The sequence below is a fragment of the Rhyacophila brunnea genome, unplaced genomic scaffold, assembly GCF_057557595.1.
Source record: "Rhyacophila brunnea isolate RB1 unplaced genomic scaffold, BYU_Rbru_1.0 scaffold_3, whole genome shotgun sequence".
NCBI lineage: Eukaryota > Metazoa > Arthropoda > Insecta > Trichoptera > Rhyacophilidae > Rhyacophila > Rhyacophila brunnea.
This window is the reverse complement of record NW_028232965.1, coordinates 26,848,884-26,863,248: the sequence shown is the minus strand read 5'-3', so window position 1 is coordinate 26,863,248 and position 14,365 is coordinate 26,848,884. Positions and strand designations below refer to the sequence as shown.

The window sequence follows — 14,365 nt, the reverse complement described above, 5'->3', positions numbered from 1 at the left end:
CTCTATAATAAGTTATATTGTAGTTATAAATTACTAATAATAACTTATGCCCGAAAAGAATATTATTTAGTCAGGACATGCATTTCAAATACAACTAGATATTCTTTTGTTTATGAAGTATGTAGGTATACAATAGTCGCAGAAAGTATTTTTAGTATTTTCAATAGTATAGTATACACGACATTCTCGTGGTACGAACCACTATGCTTTCTTTCAGTTGGTTACGTCTAATGAATAAGTGCTTACTGATTTTTATTTTTTTTTTTTTAAAAAAAAAATAATATTAGTGAGTAGGTACATGTCTAAATAATTAATTATATTGAAACTGTTGCATTTACATGTAGTTATTATACTATAACATTAACTCCATGTTATTATGTCCCTGAAATCAGTGAATTTATTTAGGTAGGACTAATACATTTAAGATTACCTACTAATTATTAATTTTGCTTTTAATGTCATAAGTACCAAATAATATTATTTTATTATAAAAATGTTATCATACTCAATCTGATGTAGGTATAAACATAATATAATATCATTTCTCTGCACCCCATGTCTGTAAAATCAATTCATTTTATGTTGGTATACCATTTTGGACATAGTCCGTACATAATGGTATTGACTAAATTTAATGTAAATTGCAAAAAATACCTCTATCACATGTATAAAATGTTTTTATGTATTTTGTATATATTATGTAGGTAATGTTATTCTTAATATTTTGCATTTCAGAAAGTGAGTATTTTTCTTAGAAATATAATAGTAGGTAGTTTTATTATTTCGATTGTTTTATATTATAATATAAAGTTATGAGTCACCATTTAAATTTTAATTAGATAATATTATGTAGATATATTCATTTGTAGTTTGTATAATATGTTATGCTTAGAAAATTAAGTTAAAACGTAGTACAATGAAATAGTCGTAATGGGAAAACCACAGATTTAAAAAAACCCGCAATTTAACTGTACCTCCACGGTGGTGTGGAATTCAGTACAATTTTTGAAGTAAGGGGTCTTTCACACCGTTATCTTCCACCTAAGTAAATCTAATGATTGTTTTATTATATGTAGGTAAGTATAATGTTTAGTATCTACAAAAATACACAAGTATTAAATTACGGTTCCTATCAAATACATCAGTGATTTCCAAACTTAATGTTATTACGCCTCCTTTTTAAAAAAAAATGAAACTTGGCGCCTCCCCCCTTTATTTCATTAAATAATTCAGACACCTTTTTAAATAGTCAAAAATGTAGGCACTAATACAAAAATAAAGAAAACTTAAATATATAAATAATAAACAAGGTTTTACTACTTATATTACTACTTATACTTATTTAAATTAATTTATTTTTCATGCGATGGATGTTTAAAAAAGATTTTGCGAAAAGCGAGCCCCTAGGCCAGGATATTTGTCGGGCCCACCTACCTATCTCTGAGGTTAAGGGCAGTGTGGTACTATAATGTAGTGTTTCCTAAATTATACACATACACGGGAGTTATCATTACATATATCACTCATGATATAGGTATCACATCAAACGTACAACTACCTACATATTTAATATATCATAGTTTTGAAATCAAATGATTTTTTTACTATTAGAGTAAATTTGTGAAATAAATAATGGGGAAAGTGCATTAGCAAACTATCATAACGCTCAGTAAATAGATTTTTGTTTGCTTCAATATATCTGGCGCAAAATCATTTAAAAGTGGAAACATGACGATTTTTTTTTTAAATTTTGATTTCCAAAGCTCCAATTTTTTATGTATGCCTTCACTTTGTCTTTTTAAATCAGTCAATGCATTAGTGGTCCTTGCATTGATTTATTCACTTTTTTTTAATTTTAACTAAATAGACAAATTTAACAACAGTTATCATTCGTTAACAAATTTGCCTCAAATTTCAATATTATGATTTGATCCTTGTATATCATTTTTTCACGAGATAGCCAGCACACTCAACAATAGTATAGAAGTGAGGTATTAAAAAATTAGTCTACATATTATCTTCAGACAGTTTAACAAACAACGTTTTTTAGGACTGTTTTTATGTAGTTTATAACTAGCGGCTGTTTTATAAACTTTATTTGCAAACTGCAATCATGACGTGGCTTTATTTGTGTAAAACTTTTCGTGCCTACCTTCGCAACACTGCGCACCTACCAGTTTGGCAATATATAATATGTATGAAAGTACATTTTTATGGAGATACAATATATTTATTTTAACATAGACTAGAAAACCTCTTGTTATGAAATTCTCGAAAGGTGGGTATATTATAGACTTACTACATGCGTATAGGTACACATAGCGTAGTGATTTAATTTTTATTATGTGTAATTATTTCAGCATAATAAACATAACATTAAATAATTTTAGTGGAAACTATAAGATTGAATTATTTTTGTTTTTAATTATTCTTATATAAATATTTAACGTGTTTTGAAATTATATTATAGGTGAGATACCCGGCTTCGCACAGGGTCGCTTAGTGGATACATTTACCTTAGATATTTAAAAAATAATAATGAAATTATCTTTTTAATATTAAAATATCTGTGTAATACAATATGAAAGTAATTCTAATAGGAGTAAAGGTCAAACAAAAGAACTGTAAATTAAAATCGAATCCAAAATATGCAAACGTTATTAATAGTATTAATATGTAGTAAAAAATTCAAAATTGGATGGAACAAACAAACAACAAACTTTGTATTTTATATAATACTAACCATCCCAGGTGTGCGAACAACAACTGAGAAAAATTTCATCGCAATCTGATGAATGTTATAAGAACGCATACGAATAGAAGAAGAAGAAGATAATTGTACTAATTTAGAAACCTTCGCGGGTGTTGGCACAATTACTGACGAAAGTTTTATTAAAATCGGATGAATGGAATAGGTACGCATACGAATAGAAGAAGAGGAAAAATATTGTTGTACTAATTCAGAAACCTTTGTAGGTGTGGGCACAACAATTGACGAAAGTTTCATTCCAATCGGACGAATGGTATAGGAATCATACGAATAAAAGGATATAGAATAAAGACGATGAAGAAGAAGAAGACGGTTGTACTAATTCAGAAACCTTTGCGTGTGTTAGCACAACAACTGACGAAGGTTTCATCGCAATCCGATGAATGGTATAGGAACCATATGAATAAAAGAAGATATAATGAAGAAGAAGAGATAGTTTTTCTAATTCAGAAACCTTTGCGGGTGTGCACACAACAACTCACCAAAATTTAATCGCAATCGGATGAATGGTATAGGAACTATATAAAATAAATGAAGATAGAATGAAGAAGAAAAAGAAAATGGTTGTTCTAATTAAGAAACCTTTTCAGGTGTTAACACAACAACTAACGAAGGTTTTATCGCAATCGGATGAATGGTATAGGAACCATATGAATAAAAGAAGATATGATGAAGAAGAAGAAGATGATTTTTCTAGTTCAGAGATCTTCGCGGGCATGCGCACAACAACTGATCAAAATTTCATCGCATTCGGATGAATGGTATAAGAACGCATATGAATAGAAGAGGAAGAAAATAGTTGTACTAAATCATAAACCTTTGCAGGTGTTACCACAACAACTGACGAAGGTTTCATCGCAATCCGATGAATGGTATGGGAACCATGCGAATAAAAGAAGATATAACGAAGAAGATGGTTTTTCTAATTCAGTAATCTTCGCGGGCATGCGCACAACAACTGATCAAAATTTCATCGCAATCGGATGAATGGTATAAGAACGCATACGAATAGAAGAAGATAGAATAGAAAAAAAGGTTGAAGAAAATTGTTGTACTAATTCAGAAACATTCGCAGGTGTCGGCACAACAACTGACGCAAGTTTCATTGCAATCGGACGAATGGTATAGGAATCATAAGAATAAAAGAATATAGAATGAAGACGACGAAGAAGAAGAAGATGGTTGTACTGATTCAGAAACCTTTGCGGGTGTTGCCACAACAACTGGCGAAGGTTTCATCGCAATCCGATGAATGGTATAGGAACCATATGAATAAAAGAAGATATAATGAAGAAGAAGAAAATAGTTTTTCTAATTCAGAAACCTTTGTGGGTGTGCACACATCTTCTTCTTCTTCGATGACGCTACAGCTCAAGTCGAGCCCTGGCCTCCTCCACCGCTATCCTCCAGCCGGAACGGTCCTCCGCACGTCTTTTCCAGTTCCTGATTTTTAGTATCTGGTTGGCATCTTTTGTAACATTATCACGCCATCGTGTGCGTGGCTTTCCCACTGGCCTTTTTCCTCCTGGGTTTCCTTCGAGGATCTTCTTCGGTATCCGTGACTCAGGCATGCGCTGGACATGGCCTGCCCAGTTTAGCCTCTGGAGTTTTATGAAGTTGGAGAGTTTTGAATCTTGGTATAAGCGGTATAGTTCCGTGTTGTACCTAATTCTCCACTCCCCATCATCATTCATGGGTCCGTATATCCGCCTAAGGATCTTTCTCTCAAAGCAATCCACCATTTCAGCTGCTTTTACATTTAGCGTCTATGACTCGCACCCGTAGTGCACACATCAATTCACCAAAATTTCGTCGCAATCGGATGAATGGTATAGGAACGCATATGTCAGACAGACTTTCATTTGTATGTATAAGATATAGTCTATAATCTGCGCGCAAGTGCAAGCAATAAGTTGACAAAGTTTTATCGCAATCGGATGAACGGTATGGCAGCGCATAAAAAAACGAACAAACAAACTAACAAATATTCATTTTTATATTATAGATTATAATCAGGGAATCGATATTGCAAAATTATAAGTATTTTTTTTATATACTAGGGAAATTATCTAAAAGTAGGTAAGATATATCTAAAGTCTTAGAGGTATAGACTTAATACGTGCGTATAAGTTCAAGTAGCGTAGTTATTTATATTTATTAATGTGTATTATTTCAGCATAAGAAACATGATATTAAAATATATTTAGTGGAAACTATACGATCAATCGGAGTATTTTTCTTGATTAATTGTTCTTATGTAAGTATATTATTTTAATGTGTTTTAAAATACGATTTTTAAAAATACTTAATAACATGATACAATAAGATCACAGTGTTTTAAAATTATATAGGGAATCGATATTGCAAAATTATAACTATTATTTTATGTGGTGAACGTGATAACGCAAGTCCACACAGATGTTATCCTACCTAATAACATCCCTCGTTCGCTTCGGATGAATTAGCCACCCCCACTCTCCGTGAAATGGCAGCGTATGTTGGTTGTTCCATTTAAAACAGACCGAGACACGCCGTGGCTTAGATATGACGTACTTTTATCGATGTCCGATATTATACACGATTATAAGATAATTGCATGTAATATACACAGAATAAAATGTTAAACGATGACTAAACAGTATTTAAAAACATACTTTACCTTTTGAAGCAATCAATTAGCTTTTAAAATGCCTTAAAATGCCAAATTTCTATCGGGACACTGAGTGGACGGCATGGGAACGGGCGTAATTTTTTTATCATGGTAAGGGAAAGGTTAAGCAAACATTGTCAGTTAGCAAAATCTGCTGAAATCACCAGAACAACAATGAGGTCACCTCATGTTGTACTGCACTGCATCGACACCTGCATGACTCAATGAACATTTTTTATCATTTTCTACATGCCTACACATTTTCGAATCATGTCAAAATCTCGAGTTTTTTATTTTTAGCGGTTGGCACTATGTATTTTCTATTGTCTATTACCTATGGTCTCCGGGTAGGGTTCCGTTCAAAATATTATTGAATTCACAAAGAGTCATTACTAGGTTACTCCATCATTGACATGCATCTCAATATAATCACAAGTTTAGAGGCGCTGTGTGGTGTCCATATGCTCCAGCCAAGGGATGGATATTTATACTAAAAACCTAATAAACTCACGTACCTACACATTATATCATTAATTGAATTTTTTCATTTTGTATATTTTCTATTACCTCTTTTTATTTATATTTTTTAGTCCTAAATTACTCCTAAAATTTTCTTGTTCACCCAATTTAGGGTAATTTACTCGTATACACTGACTCTTGCCATAGAAAAATCTTACTTTAATATAAAGGATTTTTTTTAAATTTACAACATACTTATAAACTAATGCTGCAGCAAAGTGGCTGTCAATGTATGCGTCCATGACAGGTCTGAAGTGTTGAAACTTGCTCTCGTCCAATAAGCTGAAGATGGAGACAAGAACAAGAAATACTGTTCCAGAATACGGAGTACTGAAACAAATCAAATAAATCATTATTAACTAATAACCAACATAGGATGTACGACATAAAGCAGGCTTTGTACTTACTATCCAGTATCAAAACTGGCAGTGATCTACCACTTTCTCCCATTGTCAATTTTCAACTAAAACAATTGTATTATATTTGGCTAAGCGTATAGTAAAAATAATAATAAATGATAGTTGGTTCCACAAAACCTGAAAATTTTGTTATCATATTTATTAGTTACCTACTCGTTATAACTATGTAATTCACTATAGGCCTTCTGAAATAATTGTACTAAAAACTATGACTTACACGCATTCTTATTAATAAAATAACTTGAAGAATTACAAAATTAATAATATTTTCTATACAAAGAGATAAAACGATACAAACTATTCTCCAACTGCGCAAAGAGCCTACTGCGTGACGGTAATAGGAAACAATGCATCAGTTTAAAACGTGAGGATTCACATTTTCTCTTTTCTCACTCACTCCCGCAGCAGGCTGCGAGTGATGCAATACGAATCAAGCGATACAACGAGGTCATGCAAGCTTTCTTATGGTTAATTTTAATTTTGACAACTGTCATATAAGCTGGTTAAGGAAATAAAAATAAGAATGGTTAATGTTTCCTTTCATGAAATCATAATATTACATCCTTTCTACATTTTCACGACTCAATTCTTATAGGCATGTGCAGTCAACCAAAACCCATCCCGTGATCGACATGTTGGACTTGCCTGAGATAAAGAGTTAATATAATATCATACCTGTTTCCGTCTTCAGTAGAGAACAGTGCAAATAAAGCATCCAACACATCTTGTAAGAATTTGACCAACTCTTCACAGAGCAAACGATCTGCTAAGCGTAGGACTCGTAGTAAAGTTTCTTGAACCCGCTCAGGATGGGCACGCCATTGGAGCAATGCCAGCAGGTCACCTGAGAAGAAGACAAACTATAATAACAACTGTTAAAGACATTATCTTATAGCTTGATGCAAGAAATGTCACAAAATCGAACGGCTTAAAAACGAATGGCAAAACAAATGTAAACAAACCCGTTGACATCACCGGTGTAGAAACAGACACAGAATAATACAAAATGGTAAACACTAATATTGCTAATGTTAAACTGACAGTTATTGGTGAGGGTTTTGCATTCGCTGCGGGGATTGAGAACCTTGTAATTTCTCAGAACATTTATGACGACTAGAAATAAAGAAATAGTACGCTTCAAAAGACGTATCTACATCAGGAATATGTGGGATCCATACTCTAGATATAGTAAATCCAAATTTTGATTGATATTTAGGTTCATTAAAGATATCGTACAAAATTTAAAAGGTTACGGGGAAGATTACACGAAAAGGACCTACCTATAGCCCCAGAATTACAACTACTTTTAGAATCAAGCATTAGGATATTACGTCACTGGAAGCATTTTACATTCACATTGTAAAATATTATCTATATTTATTTTACGGGGTGCCTAATTAATTGCAACAGAAGTGCAATAAATAAGATGACAATGTCAAAAACACTGGGAATAATCATACTAATGAGCCAACAAAATTTTATGTAAAAGGTTGATTAGGATAAAATATGATAATAGATAAAACAATCAGATCTTTTTCATGATAATTATCAGCTGATTTCTGATATTGATCTTTCAATGAATGTCAATAAACATGAAGTGGTGTAGTAGTAGCATGGAGACTGTGTTGCCATTTGAATAATAAATATTACTGGAAGTACTTTATTACCATGCATGGATTAACAATTACACCACTGTGATAAAGTTATCATTAAATTATTACAAGTTTATAATACTAACTTTACTATTCGTTGATGACTATTCAATTTATACTGTGCCGTTTGCATACTTTTACTATTCTTTACGATTTCATAATATTGACCTTACTTCAAATTATTGTAATTTTCCATTTTATGCATGTTCCTCTTAGATTATAAACATTATAGATGAAGTAATGAATTATTCTGTAGTCTGCACGAGATTAAAAGTTGATGTGTATTGTATTTTCTTACTGTTTTGCGTCAATTTTGTTGAGCATAGAAGACTCCTTATGAAGACCACTTCTTTATTGCTCCTTGAGAATACACATTCACTGGATTGTTTAGCGTAGTTAATATCCTTAGAACTGCTCGGTAGGTTTAGATAACTTCCATTTGTCAATCTAAAAAATTAAATAATTGGCATATCGGCACATTCATTTCAAACTATTGTGATAGTTTATAAAAGTGTTCATTAATAGAAGTACCTGGCTAGATCTTCACATTTGTAAATATAAAGTTCATGTTGGCCATCACTAACTGTGGCTCCGCCTTCTTCCATAAGGCGAGCAAATGCAAATCCAAACAGCTTCTTCTCGCCCTTATCTCGAGCTGAAATTAAAAATTACCAGCATTTTCATTTTGATATAAATTTAACCAACTAATGAATATTTTATGTGTCATCACACTCCTAATAACATTTGTATATTTTTGTGAATATATATTTTGTAAAGGAAAGACTCCACAGTCATATGCCGTATTATAAAACATCATTTATATATATAATAAATAATCTTCAATCTGTGGAGGCCCATATGCTTCGCAAAGAGAGAAAACAGTAATTTATTTTATAATAACAATTAATACAATGAGATGATGTTAATTATAAGTTCATGATGGAAAGTCATTGTATTAATTTAAATAATACACACTATGTATATTATAAAACATATTTTAATATTAGAACCGGTTCATTCACTTCAATAGGACAGGACTGATCAGTTGAAAATGTCATATTGTAAGCAATGAAACTGGTCCTGATCATTAATACATTATGTAGAATAAGTATTAAGGCAGAAACAGATTGTTACCACATCACGTGAGCACATGTGAGTGCAAGCTCGCACCGTGGATAAAAAGTGTGCAATGTCATTTTCAATAATGTATCAATACCACACTGAAGTCAACTCACTCAATTAACAATCTGTTTCTGGCAATACATACCTATTCTGTTTTATTTTAATGAACACTTTATCTGCTGCCTCCGCTAATAATATGGTGTCCTATAGTATCTAAGCATTACAAACCGTACAACCTACAATGGCCTTTTTAGGCACGTATGCATCTTTGTTAAAAAAAAGAAATTGAATAGCAATGTTTACTTTGAAGATTTATCAACAGATGGTTGAAGATACACTCAAAACACCAATTCACATTAAAATAATTATTTATGTTTCACATTTTTTTTCACAGATGTCATTAATTTTAGAAATTCCTTAGACTATAGATACATCTAGAAGCCACCCGTTGCATTGCTAAATGAAGCCGCGTGCCTCGCGTTTGGTTTGTGGGCGAGCGAACGCATTCGTCTACAAATGTTCGAGACCATAGACCATTTCGCTAGTGCTCGCACTAGACGCTCAGAAATAAAATTAATTTTCTATTTTTTTACGTTATATAGTATTTTTAAGCGGTCAAAATTCAACCATTAGATAAAGATATCCATAATTTAAGTTATTTTAAAGAAACACTAGGTCACTGATATTAAAATATATAATAAAATACAAATAAATTATCACGAACATGTATCAACTTACCTATGAAACGTAATACAATCTTCTTGCTTATCAGTACGGCTACCACATTTTAAGACAACACACAGAACCATCTTTTCTACTTAATTAACTAAAAATATTTACCACTGACTTTATGTTTAACACAAAAAATATCAATTTTAGCAACACGAGCTCGCAAGTTATCAACGCTATGTGAAGCGTTTCGCCCCGATTTGATGGCGATACTTTTGGAAACTAGCTCACAATTATGTAGACCTTTCATCTTACTATAGCGCGTGTCGCAGAGATTGTAAGGGTGCCGAATACTTTCTCACTCGCACTCATGCATCGTTTTTGTTCAGGCCTTGAGAAATTCATTTTATTTGGGTTTACTTGCATAAGTTTCATTCACTCATTTTTATACATTGGACGCAGTATTTATAATATGTATGCCAGATGTAATATTTTTTTAGTATGGTGATATAATATGACATTCCAAAGTGGAAAGAAGTGAAATCAGTCTTAAACTCTAGTTAAACTGTTATTTGATGTTGTAGTTTTATAATATTGCAGTAACAATATTTGGTAGATTAGTGACAATAGACGATTCAAGTTTGATTAAAATATATTGGGTGAAACATATAATTATAATTTGTAAGTATGTTTATAACATTATTATATTTAATTTGCTGATGTTTATCAAACATTACTGGTATTGTGCGTGCCTAATTTGTGTAATATTCACGATAGGTAAAGTGTTAAGATAAATAACCAATTAGAATATAAATAAAAGATTATTTAAAATTATATTACATAGTAATATAATAGATAGGTACGTAAGTGGTTTAAAAACCAATTATTTTGTCCCTCATTCATATTGCGAATAGATTAATAGAAAAATCGATACCTACAAATTTTGCATTACTGTCTTATACATCTTGATTAAATTAAAACGATGAAAATTTAGAAATTGTGTTACTTGAACAATGTCTGAAATCGATGCGGAGATGTGCAGACGAGAAACGATCCAAGGGAACAGCCAATCGAAGAGCATCCTGCCAAGCCGGCTGGTTGTTGTGATACAGAAGAGGCGCATCATGCTGTGATGCAGCACCAGCGCCTGCCGCACTCCAAACGCAATCCTGAAATATACACAATGCAATGCAAATAACCCTATATAAAAAATATGCATCGATATTTGGTATCGGTATTAAATAATCAAAAAAACCTTTTTAACATATTAGATAATACATTATGTCCTATCAATCAATGTTTAGTGCAACCAGATGTTTAAATCGATGCCATAATTCTCTATTAGAGTAACATCTCAGAACAATTTATGATTTCATAATGATGGTGTGGCAGTGGACCTGGTAACACCAGAGAGACAGGCAGCCAATATGACAGGAGAAAGGAATTGACAGGTGTTCTATTCCGATGAGCAAAATGACGCATAGGTTCCTGATAAAACGTTAACACTAAATAGAATACAATGAAACTATAACAAGAACCTTGAAACTTGAAATAGTATTGATAGATATCTATAATTCTTCATAATGATACAGTAGAACCTCGATTATTAGAATAAATTTATGATAAAGGTCGTTCAAATAATGATAACTGCAGATAATCGATGCCCACGGTGGTCGAGCGGTTTACGAATCAGTTTATAATATCGTGGGTCCCAGGTTCGAATCCCGGGTCTGGCAAATACACATATTGTTTTTCAATTTGTGTTTGGAGTCAGAGTATGGACCTAATAGATTGAGCAAATGGCTAACATCCATTTCTCATAAAAACAAAAATCTGTTCAGATCAGACATGGTCAAAAGAAGAAGAAGAAAAAGACAGATAATCGAAAATACCAATTTATGTACCCACTTCTGAATTAAAACATCTTTTCATACAATTCTTTTAAAATTTCAAGTCATGTGTGGTTTTTTCTGATGGTCATAATATAATGATGATCAGATCAATTAGATCAGCATAAATGAAAATCCAGCTAATCAAGGTTCTACCGCTTGAACATACTGTTAATGAAAATTAATTTAAGATGGAGTCCGCTTAATAGTTACATAGGTATATGCAGGGCTTTTTTTTCCATTTAACGCGGTGGAACGGCGTTCCGGCACCTTTTTTCACGGTTTTATTTCAAAATCAATTAAACGAAAAAATATTTGCGCTTAAGTAGTTACAATAATAATTCGTTAAAATGATAAAATAAGGTACAGGTGGAAGCCATTTTGAATGTTGGCGTGTTAGTGTTAGTGAAGTAACCGTATAGTTTAAATAGCAAACATGCGTATGTAACTAGCTTCATACGTATGCTGCGTATTATGATTTTGACAGTTTGACGTTTATCGCATGGCAGCATCTGCGTATATTGTTATTTACGTTTGTTTAGTCAGTTTGTGTTACGATTACGTGTTGTGCAACTATTTTATATATTATTTGGTGCAACCCCAAGTTTAAATATGAAAAAAATTTCCTGTTACTTCTCAACCACCGGCAGCGGCGCCGATTCCGCAAATAAAAAGCTCAAAACAGAAACGATGACAGAAGATATGGAAATATCGGTACATGTAGATGTTCCTGAATCATCTCTAGCTGATCTCGGGGATCAAGGTCGAACTCAAAACGATTGGCCAGACTGCTGGTCATTAGATCAAAAAAACGATTTTTGCTCAAAAAACGAATGGTTGAACGTACACAAAATGAAACTTGGCTGCACAATTTGCAGAAACGTTGGAACTCTTGGAACTGAAACGACAATGGGAATAAAAATATCCAAAGAATGGGCCAATAATGAAATCACGTATTCTGGGAAAGAGAGGAAGCTACAATTGGGGTCACTTCGAAAAAAAATTTTCGATCACAGAGGATCTATTGCACACAAAGCAGCGTTAAAAATCATTTCTGAAGCCAAAAAAAAGCAGATTGAAAATACTTTTTTAAAATCGTTATCTCGCGAAAAAGTAATAACAGCAAACATTTTTCGAACTGCATATAAAGTAGCTAAGGAAAATCAATCATTCAATATGTTTGAAAGTGAAATTAATCTCCAAGAACTAAATGGGATCGAAATGGGTCATATTCTCCATTCCACTAACGCATGTGTTAACATTGTAAATCATATATGTGATGAAATGAGAAAAAATGTTTTCAAAGAAATTGTTCAATCGAAAAATATAATTTCTTTGATAATTGATGAGTCTACCACCATAAGCCAAAAAACCACCCTCATTGTGTATGTTCGATGCTGTGTCGAAAGTGTTGGAATGAATTCACCAATTAATTTGTTTTTGGATTTGATTGAACTTAAAGACGTAACGGCAAAAGGAATATTTGAATCATTACTCCAATCTCTTGATTTATATGGGATGACAGAAGAATATTTAAAAAAATATTTAGTTTCGGTTGCATGCGACGGCGCTGCTGTGATGTTAGGTTCTAAAAATGGAGTGCATCTGCATCAACAGCATTTTTATTGGATCTAGCATTGATGTGCGACGCTCTCCAAGAATTGTCGGAACTTAGTTAATAAATGAACTCGTTCAAGTTTTTGAAGAAAGAAAACAGAATTTTGGACCCTATTATAAATGTGCTGCAGCTGCTATAAGCAATCTGCATTTTCGTGGAGTTTTACTTCACGAAAAAGTTTCTAAAAATGATCCTCCTATTGATCCGAAAATATTTTATTCCACGTTGAAAACGTCAATTGAAAAAAGGCTGCTAGATAATAAAGATGTTGAGTTTGCACTTTGGGCTCGCGTACTTGACCAAAAATATTGGCCTGAAGACATTGATAATCGGTTGACATTTGGAGAGATGGAAATTAGAAACATTTCGATCAGGCTACAACTAGATGAACGAGAAATGATTCGTGGATTTCGCGAATACATTCTCGAAAAGACATATTCTGAAAAACTCTTGCGTTTGGTATATGCTCTGAATTCTATTCCCATTTCTTCAAGTGAATGTGAACGGGGGTTTTCGCAAATGAATCTTATTATTACCCCAACAAGAGCTTCGTTAAACACTAAAACAGTTTCGGCACTCTTGTTCATCAAACTCGTGGGACCACCCTTGACACTTTTCGATCCTTCAAAATATGTTGATAGGTGGTTACTTAAAGGAAGACATTCGGCCTTAGACTCTAACACTAAGAAAGGGAATCGAGATGATGTATCAGACGAGAATTGGAAAAAACTTTGGAAATCACTCTAAACTTTTATTCAAGTTCATAAATAAATACATTACATATGTATTTACAATTATATTTTAAAGTTAGTCTTATTTAGTCTTATTTGTACAATATATTTCAAATATAATGTATGTATTTTATTGTTTCTGTAGCTTTGTTTTGACTAAAATAAAAAATTATCGTAAAAATCAACCTTTTTTTGTTCGCTTCGTGGCATAGCTCCTTTAAATTTCATTTAAGTGACATTTGAATATAATTTTATTTAGTAAAAAGCTTGACATGAAGTGAGTTCCGGCACCTTTTTTTTTTAAAAAAAAGCCCTGGGTATATGAT

The 14,365-nt window shown here is 32.5% G+C and overlaps 1 protein-coding gene across 2 annotated transcripts in view; it reads right to left on the bottom strand.

Annotated features, from left to right (window-relative positions):
* The window catches only part of spg (dedicator of cytokinesis spg), a 158,776-nt gene that overhangs the window by 22,273 nt on the left and 122,138 nt on the right, over nt 1–14,365 (bottom strand). For both annotated transcript variants that reach the window (XM_085952372.1, XM_085952373.1), the window contains exons 10-14: nt 10,808–10,970; nt 8,542–8,665; nt 8,309–8,457; nt 7,034–7,202; nt 6,135–6,269 (exon numbers count right to left, since the gene is read on the bottom strand). In XM_085952372.1, the coding sequence (XP_085808498.1) occupies nt 6,135–6,269; nt 7,034–7,202; nt 8,309–8,457; nt 8,542–8,665; nt 10,808–10,970 (740 nt within the window). The remainder of the gene's footprint in view (nt 1–6,134; nt 6,270–7,033; nt 7,203–8,308; nt 8,458–8,541; nt 8,666–10,807; nt 10,971–14,365) is intronic.